At 39.6% G+C, this 15,771-nt stretch overlaps 1 protein-coding gene across 3 annotated transcripts; it reads left to right on the top strand.

Moving 5' to 3' along the window:
- Nucleotides 1-251: 251 nt before the first annotated feature.
- On the top strand, nucleotides 252-14,329 carry Gfat2 (glucosamine-fructose-6-phosphate aminotransferase 2). 3 transcript variants are annotated; one of them, XM_023391482.2, is made up of 15 exons: nucleotides 252-836; nucleotides 5,941-6,048; nucleotides 6,845-6,934; nucleotides 7,126-7,269; nucleotides 7,359-7,525; nucleotides 7,624-7,765; nucleotides 9,540-9,563; nucleotides 10,149-10,169; nucleotides 11,484-11,641; nucleotides 11,720-11,959; nucleotides 12,051-12,249; nucleotides 12,335-12,579; nucleotides 12,976-13,131; nucleotides 13,206-13,334; nucleotides 13,429-14,329. In XM_023391482.2, exons 1-15 carry the CDS (start codon nucleotides 830-832, stop codon nucleotides 13,672-13,674), a joined length of 2,076 nt encoding a protein of 691 aa, XP_023247250.2. In that variant the 5' UTR covers nucleotides 252-829; the 3' UTR covers nucleotides 13,675-14,329. The 3 variants fall into 3 exon arrangements, with proteins under 3 accessions (XP_023247250.2, XP_023247251.2, XP_023247252.2); XM_023391483.2 differs by lacking the exon at nucleotides 10,149-10,169; XM_023391484.2 differs by lacking the exons at nucleotides 9,540-9,563; nucleotides 10,149-10,169.
- The last annotated feature ends 1,442 nt before the right edge of the window (nucleotides 14,330-15,771 follow it).

Genomic DNA, 15,771 nt, shown 5'->3' with positions numbered 1-15,771 from the left:
AAAAGAAAAAAAATATCCAAAATAGTTCCGTATAAAATAAGGATATTATACGTAATCATCCGACGCATGAAATTGAAACTAGAAACTTTGGTGGCAACGTGCCGACCGCCCTCGGTCGGAGACCGTATTAGTTACTCGCGTGCGCCTCGCCTCTCCTGGCCCTCGGAGCGTAAGGTAGGTACCTATAGTCAACGGAGCTGAGCCGCGATCGAGCTATCCGACAACTCAGTTTGCCACGCAGACAACGGCGACCCGGAGTTTCGCGACTGTCTTCTCTTTGAGCGTACAGCCTCCTGGTTGGCTAGCTGTGTTTGGATCATTATTCCGAGCCAGATAGGTGGTGCTCTGTAGCTGGACACAGACACCCGTCGCACATAAGGGCAGTGAGGCCGGGAGCCAGTCGGGTCAACCTGTACTCGTGGTGGTGGTGGTGGTAGTAGTGAGCGCGCACACATATATAGGGATATGATTCGTATATGTATGTAGTTGCATCGGGCGTACGAGTATACGGCCTGCAGGTTCGGCAGGAGAGTGAAAAGTGGCGGTGTCGGCTCGCTCCTGTATATACCTTGCAAAGTAGGTGCTGTCACGGGCGCCGGGCGCCAGCTGGGGAAAGAGAACGTAGCACGCACCGCAGCCGTAGCCAATAAAAAGCTCGACGGCGCGGGTACTCGGCTTCATAAGTTGGTCGGCTGTCACCGGAGAAACCCTCTGCTCGGCTGTCTGTCGTTTTGTTGTCGCATCCTGTATCGCTGCAATTTTCCATTATTGTCATTGTCGTGGAATCGTTGCTCTTGTTTTTTCTCATCCACATCTCCACGGATTCAATATGTGCGGTGAGTATCCTCACCTATTTTTCACATGTGTACATGTATGATGCACCGACCCAAATTCCATCGTTTTTATTTAATTTCATTTAATTATTACTATTATTTTCTTTTTTTTTTTTCATCACATTGTTCGCTGTTAATTCATAATTCACATCAAGCCCGTTTTCACTTGATCACGAATCAGCAGTATAGCCTTTACTTTATATGTTGCTCTTTTTTTACTTATTTCTATCGTCGTTAAAATTGTGGCCGTGGCTCCAATGACAGATAAATTATGAGAATATTTTAGCAGTAGGTACATTGAGTTCATGATTGACGCGCGAGCATACGGTTACTCCAACGTTGCTCTACTTGCGTGCAGACTTGGGTCCTATTATTTTATAGATTTTCAAATAGATACGATATAAAAATTTTTTCCGGAAGTGTAATGCTCTTTTTTCTTTGGGATTTTTTTTTTTTTTTTTCATCACTACTTGTAACGTTTTTTACAAAAAAAAAAGTATTAGTTCGATTTTCTAAAAATATTCAAGTACACCATTGTTGCAACAACCTTTTTTTAATAAAAAGACTGTGTTGTGAGTGATGTTGAAAGAAAAACAAAATTTCGTGCAAACTACAAGTGCATTGTATTTTTAGACAAAAAATGTCCCAAAGTATTAAAAATAAAAAGCGAAATGCCCACGTCTGTCTAGGCGTATAAAGGTACGTTCTTATCTTTACACCTGAGTAGATGGCCCTGACACTGACTTTTACCGTATTCTGCAGAAAAGTTGAAGAAGAAAAAAAAAAAAAAAAAAAAAAAGGTACGTACAAGGAGACAAGAAAAAAAACAAAAAGAGCACTGATAAGAAGCTATCGACACTTTCAGTCGTACGTAATAAATTGTATTGTGACTGTTTTCTACGATTTTTTCGAACTTAATCTCTCGAGGAGATAACGAGTGTTTATAGGCATCACTCTACCCGGAACCGTTCGAACCCCTTTCTTCCCCTACCTCGGCTGCCGTATCCGACTCCGTTGGAAAATATCAAATTGTTTCCACTACACCGACAACTCGGACTACTCGTTTTCGGGAATAGTTGCGTCAGAAGCTGTGAGACTGTACGGGCAGCCATGATATACATGACTATGTGGCGCGCTGCGGATAATGCTCAATTTTCTTATCAGTTAACGGTACCCATACGTGCGGCCCCGATTTATTTTGTCTTTTTCCACTTGACGTCTGCCGAATTTTGCTGTGCCTACATTTTCGAGATCAAAATTGCTGCATTCGACCGAAAAGGGCTCGCGCTTTTACGTTAAAATTTAAAAGTTAAAAAAAAAAAAAAATATACAAAAATAAGTTTGCTCGTTGCAAGAAACTATATATCTACCGGCCGAGTGTCGTTGTCATGCAGAAGTGGTGGCGGAGGCGGTGCACCGATCGATTGTTTTGATACTAAAAAAAGAAAGGAAAGTTGGTGGGTGGACGTGTATATTATATAGAATTACGTATTATGCAAATCGTAGAGACAAACCGAGACAAAGGTAGTACAAAAGAAGGGCGAGGAGGAAGAAAGGTAGCTATATATAGCCAGTGCGACTTATCGGGCAAGTACCTCTGTGATTTTTCATATGTGCTTTTTCACCACGCAATGCTCCTTGAGGAGGGTTTAGGCGACCTCCTCGCAGCATAATTGCCTAATTTCCCCCTACCCCCCTCCCAGTAATGGCAGGCCTCCCATCCCTCTTCCCTTCCTTCTCCAAAGTGCTAAGTGCCCATAGTAGTGCCCTTATTGAAGGAGCCGGACGTAGAGCACTATAATATAAAAAAAAAAAAAAAAAGCTATATATAGCGAGAGCCTGTTTTGATTGGTATATCGAATGTATGCGCATATAGTGGGTGATACATGTATAATTAGAGCGTATTGGGTATTGTAACGATAATATAGGATGTAAATGCGTAGTGCCCGGGCAGGTAACAGTGGGCTTTCATTGGAAAGGCACACTCTCTCGCCCCGGCGAGTGGGTGGACAAAATATGCTTATACGTTAGTACCTATACATGTATAATATTAGGACCCGGCGACGGTGAAAGTGCGCGAACAGCCCAACCCAGTCGTCTCTTTATACCTGCTGCGTAGGTATTGCGCCTTATGATATTATATACGCCTATAGGTATTACCTTACCATACGCGCTCGAATACTCATTTCTTGTCCTTTTCTCGTTTTTATTTTGCCGCGACAAATTTATGCGCCCGAGAGAAGTTGGCCGCGCCAAATAAAATCGTTGGCTCGTGCAGTTTTGCTATCGCGACGGATTTACTGCATCGACGTAATAAATATTTTATGTATAATGTATATTATATACATAGCCAGTAGACGCTGCTCCGTACGCCAGAGGGAAATGAGAAATAAACATTAAATCTTATCGATACAACTTTATTCGATTCTCGATAAAATGACTCCCAAGTACCTATACTTACAAAAAAGGAAAAACAATGTCTCCTAATAGGACCCACATTTTAGGTATATCGTTTTTTTTTTTTTTTTTTTTAATGTAATTAAACGCTTATGTACACCCGATTTCTTTGATGGATCGAATCATCGATTCGGTACGAGTATAACTGTAAAATTGGCTATGAATTGTTTTCCGCACAAATGATATAAATGTACATTTTGGAGCGTGTCCATGCACTGTACTTTTTACACGTGCCTCGCGTGCTCATTGCACCTATAATCATTGAAAAACTAAATTTACTTGTTTCATTCCGCATTTCGTGCTCATCACGCATTAAGTACATCTTAACGGCCTTTTGACGTCACGTGCACCTATAATACAACGCCTGCGAATCGTTGAATTTTTCCGCGGCGCCGCGTCGCGTGCAGGTTGAGATCGATCAATGACCCCTTGCGCTCAGAGTCCTTACAACTCGTGACTCGCGAACGGTTTGTCGTTCGTGTCTATATTATTATTATTATTATTATTATTATTATTATTATTATTATTATTATTATATACATACCATACAGAATATAATATCTTGAACGACGAGTTTTAGCATGTATTTGCTATACTGGTGTGGTATTTTTAAACTATTTTCAGGTAAATTCTTTGAATAACACATACGACACGAGTATACAATCTTGCGAAAATTCAGGATTTTAAAAGTCATCGGAATTTATAGTGACGCTTTTTTATCATCTTTTGCAAGTTTCGGTATCATCGATTACTCTTTTATTTCAAATAAATATACCTATAATTCAATTAAAGTTCTCATGACTTAACTGTACGATACCATGGATATACGTGCATCGTTTCGACAGCTTTATTTTTAAAATGTCCTACAACTCAAAGTATTTTTTTCAATTTTTTTTTTTTTTTTTCCAATTCACCAATGACTTGTTCAACACAGCCAAAAGGTAATGAAACTTTGCTCTCCCAAGTTCCAATGGCTTCGATATTATCATTTTGCTTCCACATCGCCGTCGATGTAGCAAACTCTTTTTTCAAAATACATATACTTAAGTACTCGTACTTTCGGATCGTCATTGAAACGATCGGCCCAAGTGAAAGTAACTTCTTCCAATTCATTATTCTTCCTTCGTCTCTTTTTCCCTTACCTCGCTCCGCCCTCCCCAGCCTTTCATTTCTCAAAGGCCCACATTCACAATATTTGCTATTTCGTCGATATATTATATACGCGTATACTACTTAGCCTATCAAAAAATTTTAAAATACGGCTGGCTGCAGAGTATGAATAATCAAAGTGTCAGCATACGTTAATCGACGTGTGATCGTCAGTATCATTCGTATTGTTGTCTAATTGCTTTGTCTTTCGAGTTCATTTGCTTCCACGGGCCATTCGTTTTTTTTTGTCATTTTATTTCCATCGAATTACGATTGACTTCCACGTTAATTTGTGTCTATTATCTAAAGGCATTACCTAGACAACCGCATATATTTATATATATATATGTAGTTACACGTGCATGCGTTTTTGGGCGATGAAAAAAAAAAAAAGTTTCTCCTTTCACTTTCGTACCTCGAATAAAAATACAGAGTTGTTCGGTTTATGGCTCGCTCAACCTGCTCGCGTCGTACCTATACTTGCCCTGCAGACAATTCCCCTTCTTCTTTCGTTTTCGTGAGCTTATTACGCGGATAACTTTCTGCGCCTTTTTTTTTTTTTTTTTACTAATTGATGTTTTGCTCAGTAACGCAGTAGATGTTTTTATTTTGAATTTTGTTTTTTACGATTTCGTAATTGCTCCTTTCTCCGAAGTTTTCACGATAAATCTTTGATATAGATTTCATTTCCAATACGTAGACGTTACGTGTAGTTGATAAAGAAAAAAAAAAAAAAAAAAAAAGAAATGAATTATTCGATTTCACTGAAAGATATACATCATATCGTGATATTAGGTACCGATGGATCAAGACTGCACTCCAGCAAAATGACTCACACTCTCGTTATTGCCTCGAATTTTTGTTTAGCCTACCCGACGCGTTTAAAGTGCCTCTGAGCCAATTTTTCGTATTACCGGTCGATAACGATGATTTGCTTCGTAATGGAAAATAACTCTCCAGGCGCTTTGATGTAATCCCCCGAAGCACGTGCTTACTGTGACAGGAAACAAAAAAAAAAACAAAAAAAAAGTCTGATTGACACATAACGAACATTTATTTCTATTAAGTTCTTATCTAGAAACGTGCCTGTGGTATAAATCGTCACATGTGCGAGAGGCTAGTTTACTGCGTTTTAAAATTTAGTCGCTGTCCCGCACCAAAAAGTTCATCGAGCTATACGCATCATGGGTGGTACGCACGCGGTCTTTTTAAAAGACCAAACAATTTATAATTGCATCCGTAGGGGTAGATGGTCCTTGTTGTCGCACCCATAGTCTCTGCTGTTAAAGATTCGAGTCGTAATTATCCCAAGCCCGGCTTTTTCAATTACAATTCCCATATTAATTATACACATAAACACGTACTTGAAATACATGTGGATATTTTTGTATACCTTTTCGAGGTCACTGCCCTTGTGAAGTGTGTTGTCCAAGCTGAAAGTTGAATGAATGGGCGTTATCGTGGAAACTAATGTTTGGTGGATGCATGTGTCCTGTTTCAGGAATATTCGCATATCTGAACTATCTAACACCCAAGAGCCGCAAGGAGATCCTGGAGCTCCTGGTTGGCGGGCTCAAGCGCTTGGAATACAGAGGATACGACTCCGCGGGTAAGCTGTACATGCATAAGAGATACACTTTTAATTATCTACACGTGGAGTTTTTAAATCAAATTCACACCTCGTTGGGATTTGTCGTTTCGTAAAAATAACCAAATGCCCCCAACTAAAGTCCATATGTCACCTCAGCGATCACGTAGTTTTTAACATAACGCCGGGGCCCTTGTATATGCTCCGCTTGAAAAATTTGGCTAAGTTGGTCTTCTTAATGGCCAAAACAATTTATCATCCAAATCGCACGTTTGTACGCTTAATTGATGTAGCTTCCTGGACAGATAGTAAAGCGCGTCACCCAACATCACAGTACTGCGCATCACTTTATGCAAGCCGACAAAGTCATCGACGAGACGTGGTCCTCTCTTTTTTTCATAAAAAATTTAGAATTGATGTTAAAATTCTTGCAGTTGGTAAAAAAAAAAAAAAATTTTTTTTTCAATAACTTGTATTTATACGTGGAGAAAAAAAAAAGAATAACGCAAGTCCGAGGAGTCACTACAATACTGTTTCCGACTCTAATGATATTTTGCGTTGGATGCTTTTTTTTTTTTTTTTTTTTTTTTTGGAGAACATCCATATGTAAATAAAGACTTCGATGGCTTCCCAAAAAAGTTTCACTTGATTTCTTCATCTTTGAATACATTTGAGGTTTTTTTTTTTTTTTTCTCTCCCTTTTTGCGAAACGTGTTTTTAAAAATAGTCCACAGAGCCGGTCGAGCGCGACAAAGAGAAAGTGCAACGCACCTCGAATAAATTGATCGTTCACCTTTCGGTTTGTTTTTTAATGCAGGAGTTGCCCTTGACTCGCCCAACGGCAAGGACATTGCCGTCATCAAGAAGGAGGGAAAAGTTAAGGCTCTCGAGGAGGAAATCTTTCTGCGTAAGTCACCGGCAACCGGATTATCTGCCTTCCACTCAAATATCCATTACTCTTTTTTTTTTTTTTTTTTCCCCCTTTTCTCCTTGGCCACCTTTTGATACACCTACGAGTAATTTTTTGAAATTTCACAACGAAATTACTCGTAGGAAAAAAAAAAGAAAATGTAATGTAAAAAAGGAAAACCTTTTTAGAGACAAACCTTGAGCTCGAGACGAGCATAAGCAGCCACGTGGGCATAGCGCACACCCGATGGGCGACCCACGGTGTACCCTCAAAAGTCAACTCCCATCCCCAGCGCTCCGACGTCGAGCACTCCTTCGTGGTCGTCCACAATGGTGAGTACATCGCAATGTATGCGTACAATTATACATATATATAAGCTCGGGCAGTATCACACCGTGGCTATATATTATCCTCACCGTAGGTATCCTCACCAATTACAAGGACATAAAGATCCTCCTGGAGCACCGCGGCTACGCCTTCGAGAGCGAGACCGACACCGAAATCATAGCCAAATTGATCCACCACCTGTGGGTGCAGCACCCAAACTACTCGTTCAGGGAGCTCGTCGAGCAAGTCGTCCAGCAGCTCGTGAGTATACAATATATTGGGTGATGTTGGGGGGGTCGAGATCTGATGCTCCCGTGCAATTTGATGGTTGACGGGACGTGGGTGGCGATTTTTTTCAGGAAGGCGCGTTTGCCCTGTGCTTCAAGAGCAAGCACTTCCCGGCCGAGTGCGTGGCCACGAGGCGAGGCTCGCCCCTGCTCGTCGGCATCAAAACCAAGACCCGCTTGGCTACCGACCATGTGCCCATACTCTACGGCAAAGGTAAGCTCTACTCCTTCGGGTTACGGCTTCGGCGTGTATACACCCAATACCAAAGGTATACTTATAGGTACATATAAATAGGGGACGGAGGCTATAGATTGATGGTTGTGGGCGTGCAAGTGTGTGTATATATTACGTACGCAAAACAAAGTAAGGAAGCGCGGCGCAGTTAGTGGCGCCGAGAGGAGAAAATCCACGAAGATCGGAGAGTCCTTGCGAGTTCCTTTCTTTTTTGGCGGGGACATTTTTCGTCGATGAAACATTTGTTGTTGCGGCTATTTGCTTTTGGGATGGTAAAATACATGTGTTTGGTCGAGTGATAGTGGGCCATTGCGGCGCGCGTGATAATGAAAAATACGGGCTGGATTATCGAATGCGCATTAAAAATCACTTGAAGCTTCGAATTGAATTTTAAAAAATTTCTATGTTTTATCAGGTTTTGATAATAATGTATCCGATCGGTAATACTAATAAAAACAAAAAACAATATTACTCATAGTGTTTCAATTTTAATAAGTTACTTATTTTATTGAGAATTTTAATTGTTTTTACTACCGTCCAACAATGTGTGCACTATAATCGACGTATGATCATTATAACCCGATTTCGTGGATGATTCGTTGTTCATTTTTATCTTACGTCTTCCTATTATTTCATAATGGAAACATAAAATCGTATAAGGTTACTCAAAGTCTTTGCCGCATTAATTTATAATTGGTCGCATTATAGAATTAAGTTTTGTATTGCTTGGAGTATTTTATTTATTTTTGTGCGTATTTAATTTCAATTTGCATGTATTGAGTTTATTTGAAAGGGAAAGGTGTCGACATTCTATACTAAACGATGATACGCGCATGAGGTATAGTGTAACATAATGTTTGTAATTTTATTTACTGCGAATAACAATTTTTTTTTTTATTTGTAGATGTTTACTCACTGTTGCATGCATTACTATCAAACTAATATTTTTGGACTAAAGATTATGCACTTAAATTCACCTGATCGAACGTACACGTTTATGTGCATCATATATATGTATTCAAAATTAGTACACACGCCACATAAATAAACATAGTTTGCACATCCGCACTGTAATTAATTGACAAACATCACTTGGTTATTTAGATTTTTTTTTCTTAACGTAGATTAGTTTATGAAAGCTAGATTCAATTATTCGTTAGACAAATATTGTTTAAGATGATATAAAATAAATTTTCATTAATCATTATCTTGTATTAGATAAAATGAAAAATTTCTTTCCACAATACCACGAAAATGAAACGTAAACTTAATGTTTTTTGCACATCTAAGCATGAATTGAGTCAAAAAACTTCTTCTTAAATATTATGAGTTTCTATGTAAAAAAACATGGAAAAATTTTGAAGTGATGGAGTGATTCGAACTTTGGATTCGTGTTTGGCCTTAGAATTCTAAAAAAAGACCTAGTGCATTAATTTTTTTATTTTACTTTTTGGCCTTGTGTTGAGTTCGAACAAAAAAAAAAAAAAAAAAAAAAAATGCAAATTCCCAAAAATTGTAATCAAACAGGTTAATCCGGACTGTTGTAATTATCATATTTAATATGTGATGCAATTTTTTGAAAATTGAGAAAAATTTTGAATTTCAAATGAATTTTGATAATTAATCCTGAAAAAGATTACCACACGAAAGCTGTGATCGAAGTAAATGTAATTACAGATAAATTATGTGTGTACCAACTACATGAATGTTTCTTTTGCATGAAACTTCGTTCTCCGGTTTTTCACTCGATCAGATGATCTTCAACTCAAAGTTAAAGGTACATAAGTTATTGACACTATTAACGCTTCGTCATTAAACCAGGCCATCATTTAACTACGCTTTCTCAACAAATTAATCACACGAAAAAACACGAAAGTGTAATACTAGAAATGCGCTGCTTGTCACATTTTGCAAAATTTTCTATTTATTTTGTACATTAGTTTTCATTTCGATTTTTTTTCTTTCTTTGCAACCAAGTGCATGAGATACAGCTATTGAACACAAGGACAAACAACAACTCACTGGCGGATCAACGGAGCTTATTTCTTTATGCATTATTATCTTCATCATAATTATCGATGTAAATGTAAATTACCGCATTAGCAAACCAGTGCATTGGGATGAATATTTCTTACCACCCTATGATTATAATAGTTCAGGTGGCTGTAAAAGTATTGAAACGAAAACTCGCTCGATGCACTGATTCATGACTTCGCTTTTACTTTTCATTCATTTACAATATGATTATCACGTTGCCACATTGATACCTACATTAGGCTACTTTATAAGCATAGTTTGTTTAATATGATGTGTGTTTTTCGCTGTTTTTTGTTTACTTGATCCTCTATCCCGATGATTGCAGAAACCGAACCAGCATCTCAAGGTATTACCTTACATTACAAGTTTTTTTCGCTTACGAGTATGCGCTGCATGTTAAATTAAATAATTTCTTTCGGCTTGATGGTTTTTTTATTTTATTTTTTTTTGCTACTATTTTTAACTGTTACATTTGCATGAAATCTATAATCAAACAACTTGTACCGATCGCACAACATAAACTTATATATCAGATTTTTAGCTGTGAGGGTGTGTGATGGCATTTATTAACCATACATGAATAATGACGACAAGTAGGTATACGCGCTAAAAGAACAAACATGTACTAATAATTCGAATCGTTTTGAAACAGTAGTGGTCAAATAATAATCCAATATGAATAGAACTGCGGACTAATGGTAATAGGTGCTATAACCAACTCGGTGTACAGTACATATATTGTATACCTGTACGTGATGTACTAAGCGCCACAATTCTAGGATATAAGTATTCGTTTCATTGAGCTTCAGTTTGGGTTGAAACGTACGCGTTAACATCTGTGAATAAAAGTATAAGTGATGCAGAGGCCATGAGCTCACGTAATTCGAAATTAGCTGTCTCGGTGTGCTTTTTTCCACTTTTGGTTTTTCCTCTATCTCCCTGAATTTCGACAGACGCTTCTCATAATGACGCTCTCTCCTCGCATAATGTAACACTCGTGGATAATAATAATTATGTCCCTGCAGCAAGTACTGTACAAGTATACTCACTTGGTGATGGTTGAATATATTAATGTATTATAACATTAGGTATATGATAATGTAGTGCCCGTGGCAGCAGCAACAGCTTGTATTATTCGAATATATATATATACATACACACTACTTGGTGTTCATCTCAATTTTACATGTAATACCATCGCAACAAGTAAGGTATAACTTGTAAGGTAAATGGTAAGAAATATAATGTCGAAACGAGTGGCCAACGTAGAGGCACAGCCGCAACGACGATGAATATTGTAGTGATTCCTTGTCACTCTGTAAGTCTGTACTGCACAAATTGAATTAATTGAATTTTGAAATGTCCTCACGGATGCTAAGGTAGAAAAGAAAGAAAAAGAAACAGGTTTGTCCTCCCTACAACATAATTATACTCAAAGACCCAGCAATTTGTCACGCGTATATATAAACATTTATTAATGTGCGAAAGCTATATAGATAGCATCGATGTTACAATATTATTGTGATTCCCCGCTGTTGCTGTTGACACGCGAGCCACGAAAAAAAAAAAAATAAAAAAATACCCGCGATATAGCGCCAGGGCGGGCAAATGATGATGTTGCACGTTGACAATGAGTTTAATCGTTACGGAACTCGCGCAGATCATCGCCCGCACCGGCGCAACGGGGAGTACCCGATAATACCCCGCAGCGAGAGCACCTCCGAGTTCCAGCCGCTCGAGGACAAGGAGGTCGAGTACTTCTTCGCGTCCGACGCCAGTGCCGTGATCGAGCACACCAACCGGGTCATCTTCCTCGAGGTGATTATACTATTTTCACCCCAAACCTTCCCAATGTATATACCAAAGAATCGTGGCTGCAACCTTAATTGCGCACAGGACGACGACGTGGCTGCGGTCAAGGACGGCGCCCTGAGCATCCACAGGCTGAGGCGTTGCAACGATGACGCCCACGCTCGCGAGATCCACACCCTCAAGATGGAAATCCAGCAGATAATGAAGGGCAACTACGAGTACTTCATGCAGAAGGAGATATTCGAGCAGCCCGAGTCGGTGGTCAACACCATGAGGGGCCGGCTCAACTTTACCGACAAATCCGTCATCCTCGGTGGCATCAAGGTATATACTCGTTTGTTTCCTTTTGATTTTACCCACACGTTGATTATTACAATACAAGCAATTATAATTTGCCACCCCCCCCCCCGTATAGGATTACATTCCGGAGATCAAGAGATGCAGGCGGCTGATGCTCATTGGCTGCGGGACGAGTTACCACTCGGCCATAGCGACGAGACAGCTGCTGGAAGAGCTCACCGAGTTACCGGTCATGGTCGAGCTGGCCTCGGACTTCCTCGACAGAAACACCCCGGTGTTCCGCGACGACGTTTGCTTCTTCATTTCTCAATCAGGTACATATACAATATATATATATATGCACCATCCACCGTACATGTGCGTATATTATGCGAATACCCGAATGTTAATCGTTTTCAGGAGAGACGGCGGATACCCAGATGGCACTTAGATACTGTAAGGGCCGAGGGGCCTTAATCGTGGGGATAACAAACACCGTGGGCAGTAGCATTTGTCGCGAGTCGCATTGCGGGGTGCACATAAACGCCGGTCCGGAAATCGGTGTCGCCAGTACCAAGGCCTACACGTCGCAGTTCATATCCCTAGTCATGTTTGCGCTGGTCATGAGCGAGGACAGAATATCCCTGAGAAACAGGCGTTTGGAGGTTCGTAACTTTCGACCGTTCAAACGGTTACGACTTTTTTTGCCAATCGGAGACCATCCGATTGAATTAAATTAATCTTTCGATTTTACACAAATTGCTGTCACGCGAAAAATAAATTTATCTTTCGAATGTGCTGAGTAACATACACCTAATTGCAAAGTCAACTTATTTTGCTAATCTCGGAGGGATCCAACTTTTTGTGCCCACACGCTTCTTTCTACCAAAAGTTGGTCCTTGTGCTCTAAAAAAAAAAAACGGATAATCTTTTTACTCACACCCCACCTCTTTTAACAATCATTGCAGAATATACATATAGTATAAAGTTAAAAATTATAGAGACTTAAAAACCATACGAAATATGAAAAAAAATGTAACACTTGTCTGGTTTAAAAACAGATAATCAAAGGCCTTGAGAACCTTGACAATCAAATTCGCCAAGTCTTGAAGCTCGATGACAAAGTCAAAGAATTAGCCAAGTCGCTGTTCCAACACAAATCTCTCCTGATAATGGGCAGAGGATACAATTTCGCCACTTGCATGGAGGGAGCTCTCGTAAGTATAAATAGAATAATAAATGAATGTATGCCATTTTTTACTCGATCCATTTTTAACCCATGGACTTGCAGAAAGTCAAGGAGTTGACTTACATGCACAGCGAAGGGATCATGGCAGGTGAACTGAAGCACGGACCATTGGCCCTCGTCGACGACTCGATGCCCGTCATTATGATCGTCATGAGGGACCCCGTTTACGTTGTACGTATATACACCCACGTGGCCCAGCAAATTTATATCAAGGCAACTTTGTTTGTTTTGCCGATGATTAACTTTGATCTTACTACGATTCCAGAAATGCATGAACGCTCTTCAACAAGTCACGGCTCGCGATGGCCGGCCAATCGTCATTTGCGAGGAGGGGGACGACGAGACCAAGTCTTTCTCCGCCAAAGTCCTGGAAGTCCCGAAAACCGTGGACTGCCTCCAAGGCATTTTAACCGTCATCCCCATGCAACTGCTCTCCTTCCACATAGCCGTGCTTCGTGGTTGCAACGTCGATTGTCCGCGGAATCTAGCGAAATCCGTCACCGTCGAGTAAAAATGCAAATGGTGCGGATTTCATTTTTTTTTTTTTTTTTCTTTTCCATAGTTTGCTAAAAAGGTCACAGCTCTCGGTGCTCTTTTTTGTAAATAAAATTTTTGATCGGAAGCTGCAGTTCAGATGTAGAGTTTGCAAACATTCAAACGACACATTTTTTACAATATTTCTTAGATCTATATATAGAGTAAGATGCTTTATTATTATTATTATTATTATTATCTTCAGTTAAATTATACAAGAATTTTTATAAAAAAAGTAACTTTTATTTTTCATAAGTGATTTTCATTCGTAAAGGTGTACATGTTAGCGTACAGACACTATGTTATTACTATTATTTTTATCAACGTCGTGCATTTTTTGTTCATTCCTTACACATATAGGCTTTTGTAAAAAAAAGAACCTTGGTTTTTTCTGCGATAAAGGCGTTTATTAATAATAATAAACAAAAAAAAAAACGATCTTTTTTTCAAAGATCCATTCCCTTTCGATACTAGAAACTTAAAAATAACTTGTACCCTAAGATGGGTACAACTGTCAATTAGCGTTATATTTAAAAACTTTTGTTTTTTTTTTAGAAATTGTAAATAGACATGTAATGCACACTTGAGTGTTTATATTATACATTTTTTACAGAATAAATGTCGTAATGAATTCTTCGGCAGTTTTAATTCTCACCCTCCAAAAAAATTATGTAAAACACCATTGAACTAAACGAAAAAATATTGATAAATATTTATATCCCTTCGCAATGCTGATAATTACAACACTTCTTTGAAAAGTTTATATTTATTTAAAAAAAAAAATGTATCGACGAGTTGTTGTTGTTGCTCTACAAAAGTAAAGACGCTCCACAGGAAGGCGGGGATGAAAGGAACAAGAGAGTGTAAAAACCGATAATGTTGATAAAATAAAAAACAAAAGTAAAAAGCGCAACGATGCAATGTTAGTCGATAGTGGGGGGGGGGATGGAGGAGGAATAATTATACAAAGGAAGCGTTGTATCGAGTGGTGGTGTTATAATGAAAAGAGGGTCGTACCTTATGAAACGAGTATTTAAGTAGTAAAGGTACGAGCCCTGTCAGACACCAACCAGTGCAAGCTTCGGGATGTATATATACATACCATACCGTGTCGCGCACGAGGCGAGCTTTTTCTTTAATACACGCATAAGTAAGTAATGCGCGCAGTGCATGGTTTACCCAATCGGCTGCCCAATTGACGGGTAATCGTCCGCATAAGTAGGTAATAAACAAATGACCTGTAAGTAAGTTGAGTGGCAAAGAGAGAGGTTTTGCAGCTCACTGGCATCGCAAATGAATATAATATGCTTGCCGAGTGGTCAAAGAAGCTAAATAACGATAAGGAGGAGGAGTGCGAAAGAAAGAGGACGATAACCCACGCAATAGGCCAGAAGAGGGGAGTTCACACACACACACACGACGACGATCAAACTGTGCGCAACAAACATATACGTATATATATATATATATATATATATATATATATATATATATATATAAAACATGTGATGGGTATGACTATGTTGGGGCTGACCTGTACTCTGGCGGGAGAGCTTTGCGCGATAGTGCGGGCGGTGACGTCGGCAGCGGTTCGTGGGAGATGTAGAGAAACAGAACGAGAAAGAGAGAGAGAGAGAGAGAGAATCAGCATCAGCAGCAGAGGAGATAGTCCGTCGATGACTACGCGAGTCAGTCGAGGCCCCGCCCGCTAGGGAAGCAGTGTATTATTATATTCCCATCAACCTATATATATATGTAGGTCGATACTATATAGGTGTATAAATATACACATGCGTGTGTGTAACCTGTTCCAACGAAGCCTCCCCTTTTGCAGCTTGCGCGCTTATTGATCGAGCTTTAAAGTGCTGCTAGTGGTGGTGCGGTCAAAGTGGTGGTGGTGGTGAACAGCTATATATATATATACATATAGGTGGGTGGTCGCTCGTCGCGGTGGTGGCGGTAGTGGAGGCTGCTCTCTTGATGTATATATCATAGTTATAGTACTCGTTGGTACCGCCGTACGGTTGCTGCTGCTGGTGCTACCCGTCAGTGTCTGCAACTCCGAAGCGGCGGC

Source organism: Copidosoma floridanum, unplaced genomic scaffold (assembly GCF_036245765.1).
Source record: "Copidosoma floridanum isolate Cflo_tuat_1 unplaced genomic scaffold, Cflo_Japanese_pri ptg000001l, whole genome shotgun sequence".
Classification (NCBI taxonomy): Eukaryota; Metazoa; Arthropoda; class Insecta; order Hymenoptera; family Encyrtidae; genus Copidosoma; species Copidosoma floridanum.
This window is presented reverse-complemented; position numbering and strand designations above follow the sequence as displayed.